General features: G+C 36.2%; 3 protein-coding genes and 2 long non-coding RNA genes across 9 annotated transcripts; 2 read left to right on the top strand and 3 right to left on the bottom strand.

Moving 5' to 3' along the window:
* Positions 1-63: 63 nt before the first annotated feature.
* LOC123469426 lies at positions 64-1,505 on the top strand. 4 transcript variants are annotated; one of them, XR_006642702.1, is made up of 3 exons: positions 157-447; positions 537-1,108; positions 1,177-1,505. It is a non-coding gene; the product is annotated as an uncharacterized LOC123469426 (long non-coding RNA). The 4 variants fall into 4 exon arrangements; XR_006642701.1 differs by having other exon boundaries at positions 157-460; XR_006642700.1 differs by having other exon boundaries at positions 158-887; positions 944-1,108.
* Positions 1,245-2,154, bottom strand: LOC123469422. The gene is made up of 4 exons (XR_006642695.1): positions 2,069-2,154; positions 1,882-2,011; positions 1,547-1,817; positions 1,245-1,453 (listed from the first exon to the last, which is right to left on the bottom strand). It is a non-coding gene; the product is annotated as an uncharacterized LOC123469422 (long non-coding RNA).
* Positions 2,155-3,708: 1,554 nt separating this feature from the next.
* LOC123469408 lies at positions 3,709-6,590 on the bottom strand. The gene is made up of 5 exons (XM_045168372.1): positions 6,507-6,590; positions 6,305-6,376; positions 5,593-6,239; positions 4,913-5,525; positions 3,709-4,825 (listed from the first exon to the last, which is right to left on the bottom strand). The coding sequence occupies exons 3-5, from the start codon at positions 6,229-6,231 to the stop codon at positions 3,936-3,938; spliced, it is 2,142 nt and encodes a 713-aa protein (XP_045024307.1). The 5' UTR covers positions 6,232-6,239; positions 6,305-6,376; positions 6,507-6,590; the 3' UTR covers positions 3,709-3,935.
* A 5,840-nt stretch (positions 6,591-12,430) lies between these two features.
* Positions 12,431-15,870, bottom strand: LOC123466573. Of its 2 annotated transcripts, none has more exons than XM_045169484.1 (2): positions 12,711-15,870; positions 12,431-12,598 (listed from the first exon to the last, which is right to left on the bottom strand). In XM_045169484.1, the coding sequence occupies exons 1-2, from the start codon at positions 15,844-15,846 to the stop codon at positions 12,567-12,569; spliced, it is 3,168 nt and encodes a 1,055-aa protein (XP_045025419.1). In that variant the 5' UTR covers positions 15,847-15,870; the 3' UTR covers positions 12,431-12,566. The 2 variants fall into 2 exon arrangements, with proteins under 2 accessions (XP_045025419.1, XP_045028395.1); XM_045172460.1 differs by having other exon boundaries at positions 13,287-15,870.
* On the top strand, positions 15,859-19,342 carry LOC116933118 (replication factor C subunit 4). Its single transcript, XM_045176666.1, has 11 exons — positions 15,859-17,009; positions 17,092-17,274; positions 17,340-17,516; positions 17,595-17,693; positions 17,757-17,815; positions 17,950-17,987; positions 18,175-18,274; positions 18,342-18,431; positions 18,517-18,620; positions 18,947-19,144; positions 19,226-19,342. The coding sequence occupies exons 2-11, from the start codon at positions 17,156-17,158 to the stop codon at positions 19,310-19,312; spliced, it is 1,071 nt and encodes a 356-aa protein (XP_045032601.1). The 5' UTR covers positions 15,859-17,009; positions 17,092-17,155; the 3' UTR covers positions 19,313-19,342.
* Positions 19,343-19,597: the final 255 nt, after the last annotated feature.

Genomic DNA, 19,597 nt, shown 5'->3' with positions numbered 1-19,597 from the left:
AATGAAGAGACTCCAACCATAGCCCATATGGCATGCGGTTTTATGGCATGCGGTTTTATGGCATGCGGTTTTCCCTCAATAAAAATTCGTGCAGGAACGTAAAAAAATAAAAAATCCTACCCATTCGCCATCTAGCGGTCGATTATCAACTATGTTCCCCCAATTTATTTTTGTTTAACGTTGCTGCGCAGCCCATGACACAGCGACACAGCTAAACCGATTGTATTGTAATAATCCTGTTGATTTACATCTCAGTATTTGTTTTTTCTGAAACTAGTCGTCACGTAAGTGAGCACGGCATGGCACAAAATGGATTCGTTCGTCAAAAGCATCAGGTAAGATGCTTATTAAATCATTACGTTTCAAGCTGACATCCCATTCCTACTTTGTATATCATCGTCTTCACACAAACAAATGGTCACTGTTTACAATCCGTATGATTTTGTGGTGAGTTTCAAAGGTGTGGTAAAAATAAAATGTTTTTATTGTTTCCTGGCATATGGAGATAACATTGTACAAGTTTTTTATTTTTATAGTGCTATGCAATGCACCACACAAGTACCGGATTGTTGATCCTGAAGGATCCATTAAACCTAATTGTTGTGTAGATATAGTTACACGTCATATTTCTATATTGCCAACCTGCTACCATGTTAAAGACAAGTTCAGGATTCAAATGAATTATCACATTAGCAGGCAATTGTTAGGGAAAAAGGATCTATCAGTTACTTTATTACCAGGAAAATCCTCAGGAATCTCAGAATCTACTGCTACTAGTCAGGATACATACAAGCAATTCTCCACAGAGCTGACTGCAACCTCTTCTGGTGATTCAAGTGCACCAATCATGCAAATCCAGGCTTATTCTGAAAACCTTGCAAAACTAGGTTTTCCTTTGCTTTTACTTTTCTTCAGCTGTCACTAAAACATTGCATTTCTATAGGTTATCAAACTGCTGGGCAAAACTATATTGCTATTGTGGTAGCAATTATTTGTATTATAGCTCTAATGTTGCCTTCTGATGAGTCTGAAAGCAGCCCATCATCATCTCTGTGATCCTTGTTCCATTTGTCTTCTCAGCAGAAATTGGTATTTGCCTATTCTCTTGGTATGTACTATAAGAGATCTATGATAATTCACTAAGTAACTAATTTTTCTATTCTGACTGTGATTAAGGTCTGGTTACAATGGTCATATTTCGAGTATAAGCCTTTCTCCTATAGGAAATTACGGGAAATGCAAAGAATTGGCAACTTTGTATTCGCCTACAAAATGCGAGAATATCGTTGAGATTTCTTAATGTCGGATTTATAAAAAAAAAGAACATTTAGATAATTTATAAAGTAATCTGAACACGGCTGTTCTCTTGATTGACACATGCAAATGAACACGAAACTCGCATTTGTTAAAATGGAATGTCATGTCCGCGATTGCAGACAAAACTCTAACCACCCTGTAATATTCCCAATGAATTGCAATAAAAAACAATTATTATTTTACACAAACCAAGAGGGTTATTTGTATTTGTGGTTTGTGACAATCTTACCCCAATTACAAACTCCCATCCAGTGCCGACAGGTCAAGATGCAGTTATTCCTCTTTGGATACAAATGGAATCTACAAATATTTTCTTTACTGTAAGTATGGAACCCGGTTATGTTGCTCCAGGGCGGCCTATCAGTGGGCAAGCCACGAGCTGAAAATCCAGCCTGTAAGTATACAACAACAGGAGTTAACTCAAATTTTCTCTGGCAGTAGGTATGTAAACAAGTGTATCGAAGTGATCTGGGAAATTTTCTTGACAGAATAACCTAGTCCTAGATTCAAAACGTTAACATAAATATTACTCAGAAGACTGAAAATGCAGTGCTTTACATTTACCAATGTAGTGTATAATTCTATCCCACAATTCTTCTTTTTCGGCTGGACAAGGTATGGTTGAGAAAGACTTTTGCAGCACGGTACTGATGTAATTTAAATTCCAAACAGTATCAGATGGCGATTTAAAAGTCTACAAAGTAGGAATTGGATGTCAGCTTGAAACGTAATGATTTAATTAGCATCTTACCTGATGCTTTTGACGAACGAATCCATTTTGTGCCATGCCGTGCTCACTTACGTGACGATTAGTTTCGGAAAAAAACAAATAGGGGAGACCGGGGCTATGTGGGACATGGGGCTATAATGTACAGAGCAATTAAAATATGTAAAAGTTTATAAAAAATTACGAAATAAATACAATATATGCTAAATTATGTTTTATTTGTCCACTAAACTTTTTTACTTGAAATACTGTTTATTTTTCAAATTATATGGGAAATTAAAAAAATGGGAATCTGAAAAAATATTTCAAGCGTTTAGTTTTTTAATTTTTTTATACTTTAAGAAACATTATGATTAAACCCAGATAGCTGTTTGATAGGCTTTTTTTTCTAGTTTAAGGGGGTACTTTTATTTTATACAAATTGTATTTCTAAATATATTATAATTTAGTTTATTTGACATTAGTTGGGTCTGGGTTGATTTGGACACATTTAACGGGGTAAAAAAGGACATTTTAGCACCTCCTGTGGGTGGAGCTGTAGGAGGGGCCAAAATATCGCTGTTTAGACATATTTGTGCGAACTGACAAGTGAAAACACAAACGAATTTAGGATTTCACATTTTGAGGCCCATTGTAGGTTAAATTTATTTCATTTTTGTATTAATAAGACCAAACTAAACATTTGTAATTACATTTAGTGGATTGAAACCTTTTTCCGATTTCGTGTGTTTGGTTTTATCTTCAAACAATATGTTTCGTCCTGAATTGACACTCGACCAAAAAATTTCAAGAGCTTCAGCTGCAAAGAACATGATAAAGAATGGCGATAAATATACAATTGGTGTTGCTTATGGAGACAGTCAACGGTTCAGGTAAAGTACAACACATTTGCTCAGTGGTTCAGTATATTATCATTAGTCATGTTACTTACATACACATCTTGATACTTGTTAGGTTTGAAGACAACGGAACAGTCTCTTTATATCACCAATCAGAAAAAGCTAACATTCCCAATACTGTTCTTGCTTGGAGCTGTATGTCGACAATCAACTCTACAATTTCTCGAGTTGATGGTAGACTAAATTCAGCTAAATACAGGAATCTCCTGGAAAATCATGTGCTTCCATTGAGAGAACAAACTTCATCGAACATGATTCAATATGTCCATGACTGGTAAGTTACTACTTTGTAAATTATATATTATTATATTCATTACAAGATTGTTGTTTTTTATTCAGGTTTCCGGTTCACCATTCTGCTGCCATGAAAAAGTTCTACAGTGAAAACAGAAATGATTTGATTCTTCTCGATTGGCCAAGGTGTTTTGGCGACATAATGCCTGTAGAATGGCTGTGGAAGGTGATGATCAACGAGCTGAATGAAAAGCAAATTAAAGTGTTTAGTGAGCAGCGCCTATGGGAAGAAATTTTTAAAGTTTGGCAGAAAGTGTGCACTAAAGACTTTGTTTTCAGTCTTCTAAACAACATTACAGTCAATCTTGAGAGAGTGGTGAAGAATCAAGGAGATTATGTCGACTAAGTCTTGAGATTATCTGTTCAAAAATTTGAAACTCATTGATTAACTATTTGGAATGTAACACAACTGGAATTTGGTAAATAAGGATTACGACTCAATGAGAATTTGAATAGATGTGATAAAATCTCTGTCTTTTTCTTTCAATGTTTATTTATTAACCAGTTCTTAATGATGAAACAGTTAGATAAGGTGTTACCAGTTCAATCAATTTATCTGTCAATGTACAACACATAATTAAATGTCTGGCAGATTAGGTTTCGTAAATTGTCTTATTAAACAAAAAAAGAATCATTGATTATAAATAAGACAACGTAAGCCACAGACAACAGAATAATGCATTGCTCATGTGAATAACCTAATCAAACAAAAAGTTTTGTGCTAAAAAAGCTGGTTTTTTGGCAATTCGAGGTTGAAGGCTTAGGACGACTAAAGGCTCCTTTTCGTGAACTGAAGTAAGATTGTCTTTCCCAGCGACGAGTTTGCCTTTTTCTGGGATATTTTCATTGTTTGACAAGCGAGGATTAGCCGATCGTGTTTTCTTTAAAGGCTCCTTCTCGGGAACTGAATTCATATTGCTTTTCTCAGCGACTGGGATATTTTCTTTGTTCGACAAGCGAGTATTAGCCGATCGTGTTTTCTGTAAAGGCTCCTTTTCGGGAAGTGAATTCATATTGCTTTTGCCAGCGACGAGTTTACCTTTTCCTGAGATATTTTCTTTGTTCGACAAGAGAGGCTTAGCTGATCGTGTTTTCTTAAATTTTTCTTTATTTTGCTCCTTTTCTTGTTTTTTTAAATAGTCCAATTGTAGTTGATTCATTTCCTCGGGATCAGTTAAAACGCGGCTTCTTCCGATACGGGTTCTGTTCTTTTGTCTTGGGCCAATTTGTATAACTTTTGGAATTGGCATAATTTCTTCTAAACGTACACGTTTTACTCTCACATTCGTGCTACCGGAAGTTTCACAGTTGCCTGCTCTTTCTTGATTTACTCCATCTACTCCATCAACAATTTCACTAGCATTATTTGGCATTGGCTGAAAATTTTCAGCTTGCGTCGAAGCTACTGTGCTGCCAAAAACACGACAGTCGATAGTTGGGACGTTGACTTCTTCCTGTGTAATATCCATTCCATTATCTTCCCTCTCCACCGTGTGAATGTTGTTCGAAACTTCAATCTCCATGGAATGTATCGGGGTCTGCATTTCATCAACAAAGAGAGCTTCTGCAATCTGTTGTTGCGATGTAGCTAATGAAAGGAGGGTGAAAAATAAAAATTTTCTTTGATTATTAAAAAAAATAACAATAAAAACAATATAAGAAGCTTGTTTTGTACCTGGCAGATCAGTAACCAAAGATGATGAGAAACGGGGGTCGTCAGGTTGAAACATTATGAAAGGGTAGATCCCAGCTCTTTTGAAACCAGAAATTAAGTTGGTAGGAGTCATAGCCTTATAGAAAGGCTCCCTTGTTAATCCTGCAACTTCATGGATGGTAATTCGCTTTCCAGGATTATTACGGTACCACATCATGTGAGCTGCCTTAATATACTTTTTCAGTGCTACAAACACCGACACATCCAAGGGTTGTAGCTCATGGGATGTGTGGGGAGGCAAAGTAATTATCTCCATACCGTATTCTTTTGCGTTTTTAACTACTAGATAATCCAAGTGAGCTGTGAAATTATCCCAAATGATTAGGACTGGATTTTCCTTGCTGCTTTTCACATAACGCTGTAAATGTTCTATGACATCCACCATAATCTTTCCATCAAACCAACCAGTCCCGTTGGCGAAAGCGATTGAACCAGGAATTGAGTTATTCATACTTTGTCTGTTTACTTTCTTTAGCGGAAAGACAAAAGCTGGAGGAATAAACCCACCTGCAGCGTTTCCAAAGCAGATCATGGAAACATTAGTTCCTCGCTCGGCACCTGTGGTTTGACGAACCTAAACAAATGAAAAAAATTAAATACCAACTATTGCCTAAAAATATATAATATTTCACGGTTTATACCTGCTTGGTACCACGAATAGCAACAACAATTTCAGCCGCCATCACAGTTTGATCGCTAGTTTCATCAATATTGATGATGCGATCTGGTGGATACGTATGACGGGCAAATATAGCACCCAATTGCTGTTGATAAGCGTTAACAACTGGGTAATTGAATCCGGCAGCTCTAGCTTGACTTGTAGCTTCAGCTTTTCTTAGAGATAGGCACTTGTTCCTCTTCATAAATGATGTGAACCAATCAGCTCCAGCAGTGTGGTTTTCATGCCACATTAAAGGACATTTTATTCCATTGCCGATAACAAAGCTATAAACGAGCTTTCTCACTTCACTAGGAGTCAACGAATGGTTACTCTCCATTGCAAGCTTGAGATATTCCACAATTTCCTCCTCTTCTTTGTACTTAAGGATTTGTCTGTTATGCACTTCATTCGACAAATAGTTTTCAGGGATGGAATCAAGATCTTTCACTTTTTGATAGTGACTGAAAAGGGTTGACTTAGGAATGCCAAAACCTTCGGCTACTTTTCTATATGCTATCTTTTGCAAATTAAGATTATCGAGTAATTTCAAGTGCCTCAGTGCACCAATCAATATTTCTCTAGGCACCTTTTCAGTCTTTCTGTAGTAGGTACGAACCATTTTCAAACCTGTAATGATCAGACATACGTTTATGTTAGTATTTCAGTATTTCAGTATAGACAAGTGAGATTACCTCTCACGACTGTATAAATTGGTACTTTGAGAAAAGTATTTAATATGTTGGATAATCCAGGTCTGCCACTTCCTAAAGAAGTTTGCAAAATTGTTACTATTGTTGTAGCACATAACGCGAGCAACTTTTGTCACTCACACAATTGTAAATTATGAAACCTTTCACTTAATAAACAAAAGTGTATATTCATAATTATAATTACCTATTGAAGAAATTTTCCACTAAAAATTAAAATACACTTTCAAGAATCAAGACTTTCTGATTTTTGACAAGGACAAGGGTTGTGACTAAACAGAAGTAAAAAAGTCACGTGATCACGAGGGTGGAGCTATAGCCAGTTTAATGACCACCCACCGAAAAAACAACGAAAAAAGATTAAAAAAAAACCATCTTTACGTTTTTTATATTATCTCCGCTTATACTTGATATTATAAATAAAAACACAGCACTTCTGAAAGAGAAAAAAATTCCCTTTTCACCAGTGCGTCTTAAAATAAATATAATTCAGCCGTTTCAGAGAAAAAAGCTGTCCAATTTAGCCCCTGCCTCTGTCCCATTCAACCCAATTTTTTTTTTTTTTCAGTTTTTCCTCTTTACATTTTATTAAATAAAACTCACTTACCTTTACGAAAAAAATTTAAAAAATTACCAAACATAAATTAACAACAGGGAATCACCCCTATACTTTTATTTTTTCTTAATTTAGATTTTAAAACATTTGGCAGCGGAAAAACAAAAAGTGTCCGAGATAGCCCCGGTCTCCCCTACTGAGGTGTAAATCAACAGGATTATTACAATACAATCGGTTTAGCTGTGTCGCTGTGTCATGAGCTGCGCAGCAACGTTTAACCAAAATAAATTGGGGAAACGTAGTTGATAATCGACCGCTAGATGGCGAATGGGTAGGATTTTTTTTTTTTTTACGTTCCTGCCCGAATTTTTATTGAGGGAAAACCGCATGCCATAAGCCCACTGAATGTAATAGTTCAAGCCTGAAGTCTAGAACTGTAAAAGTGACTCACCCCTCCGGCGATGGGAGGAGCTTATTCCCGAATGGACACTAGCACCACCACCAAAGATTCTTGGAACTTCATTGAACAATCGTTAACAAAACAAAAAACAAACAAAACAGTTAGTTGTCGTTTTAGCGTTTTGATGTTAGAGTTCTTTTTACTTTTTGAAAGTGTTGAAATTGAAGACAAAAGTTACGGGTTTGGAATATTTTTCATTGCAAGTCTTCTCCTGTTTAATTGAATAACAAGGATGTAAGTAAACAAAAATTATTAAGCATCAATTTTATCTTGTGTTTATTATTGCTAAACGTCAAGTTACGAAAAGGCCCTGTATTATCAAGAATAAAAAATTTTCAATCCAAAAAGACTAATTATTATTCTTATTAGTAGTAGAGTTATCTTATTAGTTATATTATATATTTCAGGTATAGCATAGTTGAGTGGATAACGCGTCTGACAAGTGCATTAAATGAGAATAGGTATTAGGTTCAGACCCTATCTGATTCTTGCCTTTTTTTTTTCAGTGTTAGCACCATTTTATACAATATTTACATTAAATAAACGAAAATTTCAAAAATAATTACATTGCATTTGTATTCATACAACAAAGAAAAAATTTGAAAATAAACGTAAAACACAATTGTTATATATATAGCGAAGTATTTGTAAAAACGGCATGTTTATATTTTGAAAAATGTTGTTCTTCGACACTAGTAGAACGCGCTGAAGTCCATTCCAAGTTGGAAAAAAGGAGGTAGGGAGTGCGTCAAAACGATTGAACGGGCAAGATAGGGAAGCTCCAGGCTTTAGCTATTACATCCAGTGGGCTATGATCAAGCATAGCCCACTGGATGTAATAGTTAAAGCAGAGTAATAGAATACTGGTGTAGCCACGCTTATGGCGGGCCCTCCCATTGCCTTTATGGCCTGAAAGTCTTTCTGGCCCATAACGAAAGCGCCACAGCGGCTGTGTTGTGAACTTGTGATGTATTACGTTTTCGCTATGTTTTCGCTTATTTTCGTCGTCTGTACTTCAGAAAGTAAACAAAAAGTGGCTAAATTAATTAGTTTGAAAAAATGTATGTATAAACATATGGGTTGTTATAACAATAACAACCCTTAAAACTCAATTCATAGGTGGCGTTACGGTTATGGGACACTTAAATCGATATCTTGCCTCATTTTCTCACAATCGATACGCGAAATTGGCAACAACTTTTGGGAAAAAATCCGAGAGAGGGAGTTAACATGGCCGTGGCTACACCAGTATTCTATTACTCTGGTTAAAGCCTGAGCTCTAGAACTGTAAAAGTGACTCACCCCTTCGGCGATGGGCGGAGCTCAATCTCGAATGGACACTAGCACCACCACCAAAGATTCTTTGAACTTCGTTGAGCAATCGTCAGCAAAACAGTTAGTTGTCGACTTGTCGTTCTGGTAGCGTTTGGACGTTAGAGTTGTTGTTGAAAGTGTTGAAAGGGAAAGTTGCTGGTTGGGAATATTTGTCAGTGGAAGTCTCTCCTGTTTAATGAAACAGCAAGGATGTTAGTAAAACAAAAATTCTGAAGTATTAATTATATCATTTGTTTATTTTTGCAAAATGTCAATCTATGAAAAAGCCCTGTATCTTTTATTTAAAGGCTTCGATTTGAAATCGATTTTTCTTTCACGGACGGCTTTTACCCAAAGATCTCGCAAAACTACATCTGAAGGCAATTCATGTAAAATAATCCTCATTTCCTTTGCCTCCTTCCCTACTACAATTCCCGCATGTATTTACGATGCACTTCACAACCATTTTTTTCGACACGTTGATTGTCATATACACAGTGTTATCAAAATCAAATGAAAAAAGATTTAAATCTAAATCAAATCATTTCGCCAAAATAGCTAAAATCAAAATCTTAAATCAAATCAAATCATTTTCTAGAATTGATTTAAATTGCAATTTAAATCATAAATCAAAATCACGAAAAAAATATTTAATCGCGATTTAAATCGATTTCAAAATCAAAATCAAAATCACTTCAACATTTTTGCTGCTTGAATATAACCATATGTTTGATAGCAAAGCAATGGGAAATCTCTTCGTCATTTGCATCCACAAACTCGCAATTATTTTTTGTATTTTTTGTATTTTGTTGGCAATTGATTGATAGCAAGGGGAAAATTAGTGTAGGGAGAATGGGTTCAAATGAAACATTTCGTGTATTTTTGGTCCCCCAGACTTAAGTACTGATTTAATTCAGCAAAAAAGTATATAATTATGTAGAAAATTATCTATTCTTTAACTCATTTTTCAAAATTTTTGTCAAATGCCAAGAGCTAGATTTTTGTTTCAATTGACCCCGCGTTTCAATTGGTCCCATCCTCCCTACAAAATCAGTACAAAACTTAAGGTATTAGGCGCAATTCCCACAATGATCGTTATATTTTAGAAAGAATGATGAAGATTCTGTAATCTGTATTAAAATTTATAAAAAACAGTGATTTTGATTTTAAAAAATGATTTATTTTCGCATAAATCAAATAAAAAATGATAAAAATTTAAAAATGATTGAAATCAAAATCAAAATCATGAAAAAATTATTTATATCGCAATAGATTTTGACAACACTGCATATACACTTATCGACAGAAGCTTTTCTTACTTTCAATCGATTGGACGTGAAAGAGCCCCTTGTGAAATAATGAAACCCTCAGGTTATAAGTACTAATAAACAGAAAGCGCAATTTTGCTTCTCGCCAATCGTTATATATACAATATAAATATTAAATAAACGGAAACCTAAAAAAAAATCATACAATTTTGTATTTATACAACAACGAAGACAAAAATTGCAAATATGTACATAAAACGCAATTGTTATAAATGTTAAAAAGAAGCATGTTCATATTTTGAAAAATGTTTTTCTTCGACACCAGTAGAACGCGCTGAAGTCCATTCCAAGTTGGAATAAAGGAGGTAGGGAGTGCGTCAAAACGATTAAACGGGCAAGATAGAGAAGCTCCCGGCTTTAACTAGTACAGTATCCTGCACAAAAATCCGAACACCGATTTAATTTTTTAAAGCCACCTATTGGCGGGGTAAAGGGTTTTTTGTTTGTTTTTCTTTAAGAGGGAGGGTAGACGGGGCGATGGACACATAGGGCAGGGTTGGGTAAGTCTAGACATTTTTTAAATGCCTTAAGGTATTACGCTTTAAGGCAAGTAACAGGTCGGGACATTTTTGCAACCCCCAGGGTGGTGTGTTTTTTTTAAACGACAGTTGGAAATGTTGGACTTAGGCTGTGTAATACTCCTTACCCAAATAAATTATAAAGCTGCCTGTGCACAATTATTTCGATACCGATGGCATATGTGTAGAGCCTCTGATTGCGAATTTGCGACGCCGTAGATCAGTGTTCGAATCCCAAAAAGGATTTGTAAAATATATGGTATAATTATAATATTCTTTATTCGAATTTGCTGGGAATAATAATTTCTCTAGAACGAAGTAGATAATTATTTTTAAAATTATTTAATAAACAAAAAAAGCATATATTGCTCGATGAAAATTTATTTTATATGTGAACGAGAATTTCTCGTAAGTTAACAATATTAACTCATCACCTCATCTGGAATCAAACACCGATCTCCAGCACCACATTCAGAAACGCTACACCTACGCCATTGACAGCGATGTAAACATTTACAGGCAGCTGGAGCATAAGCTTAATTGTTTCGGTAAGCAACATTACCATGCCCAAGCCCTAAATTTCCAACTGTCGTTTTAAAAAACACACCACCCTGGGGGTTGCAAAAATGTCCCGACCTGTAACTTGCCTTAAAGCGTTATACCTTAAGGCATACCCTACCCTACCCTGTCGTGTCCATCACCCCGTCTACCCTCCCCCTTAAAGAAAAAACAAACAAAAAACCCATTACCCCGCCAATAGGTGGCTTTAAAAAATTAAATCGGTGTTCGGATTTTGGTGCAGGATACTGTACATCCAGTGGGCTATGTATCAAGTAGCTGAGACCTCAGCTTGTCTCAGCTGGTCTCAGTGAAAATTTCGACTAGATGGTTTGGATCACATTGTCGATAAGAAGTTATTTCTAAATATGATCTATATTTATCTTTACATTCAATTTGAGAAAATACTTTCTCCCAGTATTTTTGGTAGTTTTTGGTGTCAGCCTTGTCGATCAAGGTTGTTGTTGTTCCTCCGAAGGACCAACAACCACAGCTGCCAACATCTTCATTAGGGAAGTACCCAAAAATCAGAAGCTCTGCATGAAAATCTCGTTCTAACTGATGAGCCTTAAACATTAAAGAAGAGAGATATTAATAACTAGTCTAAATATCAAACGTTTGGTTTTTAAAATACCTACCAGAAACAGAAGGCGATTAAGTTGAGACTTATTAGTCGTTAATTTGGAAAAATGAATATCCTTCCCATATAAACCTTTTATTTTATGACTAATGAGCCCCCTTTTCATTAGCTTTTTCATTTCATTTCCCTTCTTTATAGGGGTTTTCTTGGTTGGATCATTCATGACATTTGAATCCATATTTAAATTAGTTCGTCGCGTCTGCAAGCGCTAGCTGTTGCTAGGTTACCAGACAAGATGACGGCCTTTCATGAATTATCGTCCAAACGATAAGTTACGTTCTTCATAGGGCAAAAGTGACGGCGCAGCAATTCAAGACGTATCGTATAGTAGTGCACGACCATGTTGAGAAATTACTGATCCAAGCTGAGAATCTCAGCTACTTGATACGACCTTGGTCTCCTCGAGCAACAAGGTCTCTGAGACGGCGTCTTAATGTGCAGACGATAAACACGCCAAAGCTAATAACAGGCTGGTCGCAGACTATCTCGTCGATCCTTAGCGACGAATCCCACCGTCACTTTTTCTGCTGAGGAAAGTCGATTCTTATCGACTAGTCTATAAGAGTCGACTTGTCCATTAGAGTGTGCCTTTTTTATAGCTAGTTTGTAATGATTATTGTAGGCCTATTAAATCGTTTGAATCTAGGGTTTAAATATAAAAACGTTTGCAGAATACATTTATTTTAAATTCTTGTGTGTATTGTTAATGAACGCTTGATTTTAAAGTTGTGATTTAAGGTGTATTTTCTTCACGAGCAAGACTGAAGAGTGCATTAATCATTACAGATTTTTGGTCATCGTCCAATTCCCATCCTTTTAGACCACGAAGAATTTTCGAAAAAATGTTCAGCATATCGGTTTTTTCGGCAGGATCTACATCAGATGGGTTTTCTTCAGGAAAAACACTGAAAAATACGGCAATCATTTTTGATTTTTGATCAACGTCCAATTCCAGTAGTGTAAAATCATAAAGAATATTCGAGAAAATGTTCAGCATGTCTGTTTTCTTGTCCTGACCTGGATAAAGTGTGTTTTCTTCACGAGCAACACTGGAGAATACGTTAATCATTTCTGATTTTTGGTTAACGTCCAATGCCAGGGTTGTAAGATCATAAACAATATTCGAGAAAACGCTCAGCATGTTCCTTTTCTTGGCAGGGTTCGCAGCAGGTGTGTTTTCTCCACGTTCAACACTGGACAGAACGTTAATCATTTCTGATTGTTTGTCAACGTCCAATTCCAGTGCTTTAAGATCATGAAGAATTTTCGAGAACGTTTTCAGTATGTATGTTTTCTCGGCAGTGTCAACATCAGATGTTTTTTCTTCACGAGTAAGACTGAATAGTGCGTTAATCATTGCTGATTTTTGGTCATCGCCCAATTCCAATCCTTTTAGACCATGAAGAATTTTCGAGAAAATGTTCAGTATGTCGGTTTTCTCGGCAGGATCTACATCAGATGGGTTTTCTTCAGGAGAAACACTGAAAAATACGGCAATCATTTTTGATTTTTGATCAACGTCCAATTCCAGTAGTGTAAGATCATAAAGAATATTCGAGAAAATGTTCAGCATGTCTGTGTTCTTGGCCTGACCTGGATAAGGTGTGTTTTCTTCACGAGCAACACTGGAGAGTACGTTAATCATTTCTGATTTTTGGTCAACGTCCAATGCCAGGGTTGTAAGATCATTGACAATATTCGAGAAAACGCTCAGCATGTTCATTTTATTGGCAGGGTCCGCACCAGGTGTGTTTTCTCCACGTGCAACACTGGACAGAACGTTAATCATTTCTGATTGTTTGTCAACGTCCAATTCCAGTGCTTTAAGATCATGAAGAATTTCCGAGAACATTTTCAGTATGTATGTTTTCTCGGCAGTGTCCGCATCAGGTGTATTTTCTTCACGAGCAAGACTGAATAGTGCGTTAATCATTGCTGATTTTTGATCATCGCCCAATTCCAATCCTTTTAGACCATGAAGAATTTTCGAGAAAATGTTCAGCATGTCGGTTTTCTCGGCAGGATCTACATCAGATGGGTTTTCTTCAGGAGAAACACTGAAAAATACGGCAATCATTTTTGATTTTTGATCAACGTCCAATTCCAGTAGTGTAAGATCATAAAGAATATTCGAGAAAATGTTCAGCATGTCTGTTTTCTTGGCCTGACCTGTATAAGGTGTGTTTTCTTCACGAGCAACACTGGAGAGTACGTTAATCATTTCTGATTTATGGTCAACGTCCAATGCCATGGTTGTAAGATCATAAACAATATTCGAGAAAACGCTCAGCATGTTCATTTTCTTGGCAGGGTCCGCATCAGGTGTGTTTTCTCCACGTGCAACACTGGACAGAACGTTAATAATTTCTGATTGTTTGTCAACGTCCAATTCCAGTGCTTTAAGATCATGAAGAATTTTCGAGAACGTTTTCAGTATGTATGTTTTCTCGGCAGTGTCCGCATCAGGTGTATTTTCTTCACGAGCAAGACTGAAGAGTGCGTTAATCATTACTGATTTCTGGTCATCGCCCAATTCCAATCCTTTTAGACCATGAAGAATTTTCGAGAAAATGTTCAGCATGTCGGTTTTCTCGGCAGGATCTACATCAGATGTGTTTTCTTCAGGAGAAACACTGAAAAAAACGGCAATCATTTTAGATTTTTGATCAACGTCCAATTCCAGTAGTGTAAGATCATAAAGAATATTCGAGAAAATGTTCAGCATGTCTGTTTTCTTGGCCTGACCTCGATAAGGTGTGTTTTCTTCACGAACAACACTGGAGAGTACGTTAATCATTTCTGATTTTTGGTCAACGTTCAATGCCAGTGTTGTAAGATCATAAACAATATTCGAGAAAACGCTCAGCATGTTCATTTTTTTGGCAGGGTCCGCATCATGTGTGTTTTCTCCACGTGCAACACTGAACAGAACGTTAATCATTCCTGAATTTTGGTCAACGTCCAATTCCAGTCCTTTAAGATCATGGAGAATTTCCGAGAAAATTTTCAGTATGTCGGTTTTCTTGGCAGGATCTACATCAGGTGTGCTTTCTTCAGGAGAAACACTGAAAAGTACGGCAATCATTTTTGATTTTTGATCAACGTCCAATTCCAGTGGTTTAAGATCATAAAGAATATTCGTGAAAATGTTTAGCACGTTTGTTTCCTTGGCTGGAGATACTATCATAGAAAGTAGACTCTCCATTTGTGATCTTGTTTCATCTATGGCGTGGTAGTCAACGACTGCAGACAGAGAATTTGCGGCCTTCAGCTTTAACCCGATGCTTTTCTCCTCGTTAATGTCTTGAAGGATTGCTATCATTTTCGATTTGATTTTTGTTTCGGTTTCTTGTGAAGCTATTTTCAAGAGAAGTTTTAGCATTTTCCACTTGACGGCCTCATCGATGTTTTGCGAAACGATCTTTGACATGAGCTTCACCATTTTCAGTCTAATTGCCTTATCGTGCTCGGGCCGACCCATTATGTTTTCTAGGACCTGAAACATTTTCTGTTTGATATCCTGGTCAATTCCTTGCTCCGAAAGGAGTATCAAAAACTTGTTAAAGAAATCCCTTTCTTCTGCTGAATTTGTCTCGGAAGAAACAAAAGACGACAAGACACCTGTCATTTTCTTTTCGAGGTTGAAGTTTTTCGTAGACTCTATTTTCGCTTCTGTGTTGTGATCAGTGCCACGAGAAACCATAGATGACAGAAGGGCTACCATATTTTGGTCGTTTCCTGGAATGGTCTTTTGTAAAAGAAATACTGGTTCTATGTTGTTACTGTTGTCATCGTCGTTTTCCGAGAAACTAGTAAGAGAAATCTTCCTTTCTTGTGGTTTTCGAACGTAAATGTTGTCGGTATTTTTATCGTCAGGGTCGTAAATGTCTGATCTAGGGTGGGCAATTTTTCCTTCTAGCAGAATACCTGATGAGCTTCCAGGAAAGGTAGGATGAGAAGCTGTAGACAGTTCTGGTGGTTCTGGTGGTGACTGGACAATTGCAGAATAGCTGTTTTCTGTAGGACACTTAAGAGGTGGGCATGCTTCTTCCATGTTACTCAACATAACGATGAAGCCCACACACACTGTAATACTACAGACAACTGCAATAAGTGTGGACACTGCTAAGTAGCATGTTGTAAACTTAACCATTTTCAAGTTTGATCAGAAATTGTTTATTGCCTCTTTTGATTATGCCCCTTTATAAATAAATGCAACTTTTGAACCACGCAAGTGTAAAATCTTGAGGTTTTCTTGAATTTTTTTTCGAAAACTGCAAGTCACCTCTAAAGTTTTAGTTTTTTAGTTTATAATGTCTATAGTCACATTAAGTTCAATATGATTTTATTGAAATTTGCCTTAAATAATCTGAAAAAATATCAATTTCCCGATAGGGATTCTATCAAAATCACCTCATGTGTACTACGATGCCGATTTATCCGATATTTTTCAATAGATGGCGTTTGCTGCAATACGGATTTTAACACAGGTTTGAGGGTTATTCAGATGCGTGTTATACGTTTTTGTTTCTCGTTTGTCGTGCTGCCGCTCCCTTACTAACGCTTTTGCAAAGCTGAAATAACGGCTGACTGGTTGGTCATGTCTTTTGCGATTTTTGGGTCATTAGTTACGCAGGAAATAAAATAAAATTCAATTTAAGCCTTTTCCCGTCGTTAGATGGCGTTGCTTTTTTAAGGCTTGATTTTGTGTTGCTAGGTGGCGTTTGGCTTGAAAATATGAAGAAAGCATTTCTTTCATTTAAATTTGGTACCTTCATTTTATTCAATAATTTTTCGTTTAGTCGCCAAATTTTTTTTAGTGACGTCATGTAATTTTGAATTTGAATTTTTGAACGTTCTATTTGGAACCTTCAAAACTGAAATTAGTAATACATTAATATTATTATTAACATCCATGCAAGAGTATTAACGAATCGATTAAACAAGATGAAAATGCTGAACTATTTAGCAATTCTAATACTGAACCTTCAGCAAAAGACTCCCTGTCATGTTGGGTTTGGAAACATTTCACGAAAATTAAGTCGAAGCCAGGGAAAGCAGTCTGCAAGCATTTAAAAAAAGTGATGGTAATTTTAATTTGAAATAGCCAGCAGTGTACGCTAGCGACATAGTGGCCGGTACGACAATACTTCAACGTTGAAAAATAGATATTTGGCGTGACGGGCCGCCACAGTAACATGTATAAAAACGCGCGCCAGAAAATTCCGATTAGCAACACCACCACCAAGCTGTGCATAACCTTGCAGACTTGCTCATTCTGTTTTATTGTTTGACAGACGTAAATTGGGCAGAAAGGTAAGAACTAAACACAGCAACACAATTTATTAGCTTAAAAAAAAGTTTTTAAATTCCCGCAACTATTTCCACGCTAACACAGGAAACTACATTACGCAATCCCTTGACCGTATCTAAGCAGAAGGAGCGTGTTTCTGATAACCAGAATGGATGCGTTTTTAAAAACTGGAAAGCTCTCCAATCAACCGAAGGAAAGTGGAGCATCCTCGGTTTCTGAGCCATTACAACGAAAACGAGGTTCCTTAATACCTTGGGTTGAAAAATAGTAAAACAAGTTTGGTTTCAAAGCTTGAAACGAACAGCTGTATGTAATGTGTATTTGTGCCATAGCCGTCCTAGAACAATCAATGAAGTTTCATACCAAGAGGAAGTAGTTGCTGTGCTTCAGAAATCTCTTCAAGGAGCTGATCTTCCTAATCTTCTGTTCTATGGCCCTCCTGGTACTGGTAAAACTAGCACAATATTGGCAGCTGCTAGAGAACTGTTTGGTGACATTTACAAGGAGAGGTTGTAACTGACATGTCAGTCTCTTAATATTGTCTTTGTAATTATTTGTTTTGTTTTGGATTTTTCATTTGTTTTTAGAGTTTTGGAGCTTAATGCATCAGATGAACGAGGCATTCAAGTTATAAGAGAAAAAGTCAAGAATTTCTCCCAGAGGACTGTAAGCTCAATGAGACCTGAGTGAGTAAACAAAGGAACAATTTCTGAAACCAATTTTATTGTCTAACTCTTACTATTTCACAGTGGGAAACCATGCCCTCCTTTCAAAATCATTATTTTGGACGAAGCCGATTCTATGACAGGTCCGTTAATTTTTAATTCAAAAAATCCTAAAAATTGTTGCATAATGGTAAATAAATAAGTTTGCTTTTTTTTTATTGTATCGTAATAATTGTAAAATTTGATTTGGGGCTCTATAATTTACGTTTTCTGAAAGGTGCTGCACAAGCGGCTCTTCGTCGTACAATGGAAAAGGTGAGATTTAAAAAAAAATTTATATTGTTTTATTTTTTGTTTACCTTGTCATTGCATTCACTGCCATCTAAAAACTATCGATTTTCGTAAATATATGATTTAGGACATACCTTTTTTAGTTCTTTATAAAATGAGGTGGTGTTCTGATAAAAGAATGTGTAACTAAATCTCTCACCTATTTCTTTAGGAGACTAAATCTACGCGATTTTGCCTTATCTGCAACTACGTTAGCCGAATAATAGAACCGTTGACATCACGCTGCTCCAAGTTCCGGTTTAAACCATTGCGTATGATTCTGTAGAAATAAGCCCGTTAAAAATGTATTAATAATTTTAGCATTTAAACGGAAACTAGCTCGCGATATTTTGGTAAAAAGGTTGGGTGAAATATGTGAATTTGAAAAAATGGCCTGTACCGGAGATATTTTGGAAAGTTTAATTGAAGGTACGAAATGTTTTCAGCCGAAATCCTCTCGTACGTTTGAGTACTTAATATTTCCTTTTGTTCAAACCACTATCTGTTTTAATAGCATCTGAAGGAGACCTACGTAGAGCAATTACTTTTCTTCAATCAATTGCAAATGTGACAGTGGAAGTCGGTCCAACCATTGAAGATATTCATGAAATTACTGGCGTGAGTTTTTTAAAATTATTAATTTACTAAAGTCATTTCATAGTATGGTTGGAATATGTATCTCCTGCTATTGCAACCGTTACAGGGTTTTAGAGCTTGTGTTGCGCGATTATTCTGTTTCGCTTGCTGTAGGAGACACTTAGCTATTAATTTTCATGAAATCATTTGTGTTTTCCGTCTTCTCGGAATAAGAAAGAAGTTGTAACATTCTTTTGTAACCGTTTTAAAAGTTACCCACAGTATTTTTTTTATTTTCCACTATCTAATTAATATCTTTTAGGTTTAATTTTCAAATATATTTAACGCTATCTGTTGATTTTTTAAAGAGGGTACCCAACCACTGGATCGAAGGCTTACTGGAAAAATGTGCTACGGGATCATATGATACGATCCAATCATATATTTACAATTTCTCAGCCGAAGGATTTTCAGTTTCTCAGCTTCTTAATCAGTTGCATGAACGAGTCATCTTTTCGACCGAATTTTCCGCAAAACAGAAGAACTTGATCTGTGAAAAAGTGGCGGTAATTGACCTAAGAGCTCAAAGTTACTTGCTTCGCATATCGTGTCATAACATTTCTATTGATGCTTGGTGTTTGATCTAGATTTGTGATCATCGTTTGGCGGAAGGAGCTGATGAACAACTTCAGTTGTTGGATCTTAGCTGTACTATTATGATTTCTTATCAATAGATGTTTACAATAAAACAACTCTGGCGGCAATCCTTAATTAGAATTACTTACAATTTTTATAACTTTCTTACAATTTAAAAAAGAAATGCCATTAAAGTGTTTTTCACTGCTCAGTTCCCCGTAATGTTTTCCGGGTTATACGCTTTCAAAAGTACTCGATTTACCATTGATAATCCCATTTACTACTAGTGAATCGCAGGAAAAGGCAAAATAAGACCGCCCCTTTAGGGAGGAACAAGGCCATTCCATGCTGTTCTTCCACGGTATACACTATATACACTCGCC

Source organism: Daphnia magna, linkage group LG1 (genome assembly GCF_020631705.1).
Source record: "Daphnia magna isolate NIES linkage group LG1, ASM2063170v1.1, whole genome shotgun sequence".
In the NCBI taxonomy this organism is placed as follows: Eukaryota; Metazoa; Arthropoda; class Branchiopoda; order Diplostraca; family Daphniidae; genus Daphnia; species Daphnia magna.
Note: the sequence above shows the minus strand (reverse complement) of the source record. Positions and strands in the feature narration are given on the sequence as shown.

Coding starts and splice junctions, on each gene's coding strand:
- LOC123469408 (XM_045168372.1), bottom strand. CDS start 6,231: ATGGTTCGTACCTACTACAGAAAGACTGAAAAGGTGCCTAGAGAAATA. Junction 5,526..5,592: donor CTATTCGTGGTACCAAGCAG/GTATAAACCGTG, acceptor TCATTTGTTTAG/GTTCGTCAAACCACAGGTGC. Junction 4,826..4,912: donor TTTGGTTACTGATCTGCCAG/GTACAAAACAAG, acceptor TCCTTTCATTAG/CTACATCGCAACAACAGATT.
- LOC123466573 (XM_045169484.1), bottom strand. CDS start 15,846: ATGGTTAAGTTTACAACATGCTACTTAGCAGTGTCCACACTTATTGCA. Junction 12,599..12,710: donor AGAAAACACACTTTATCCAG/GTCAGGACAAGA, acceptor CGTATTTTTCAG/TGTTTTTCCTGAAGAAAACC.
- LOC116933118 (XM_045176666.1), top strand. CDS start 17,156: ATGGATGCGTTTTTAAAAACTGGAAAGCTCTCCAATCAACCGAAGGAA. Junction 17,275..17,339: donor ATACCTTGGGTTGAAAAATA/GTAAAACAAGTT, acceptor TTTGTGCCATAG/CCGTCCTAGAACAATCAATG. Junction 19,145..19,225: donor TGATCTGTGAAAAAGTGGCG/GTAATTGACCTA, acceptor TGTTTGATCTAG/ATTTGTGATCATCGTTTGGC.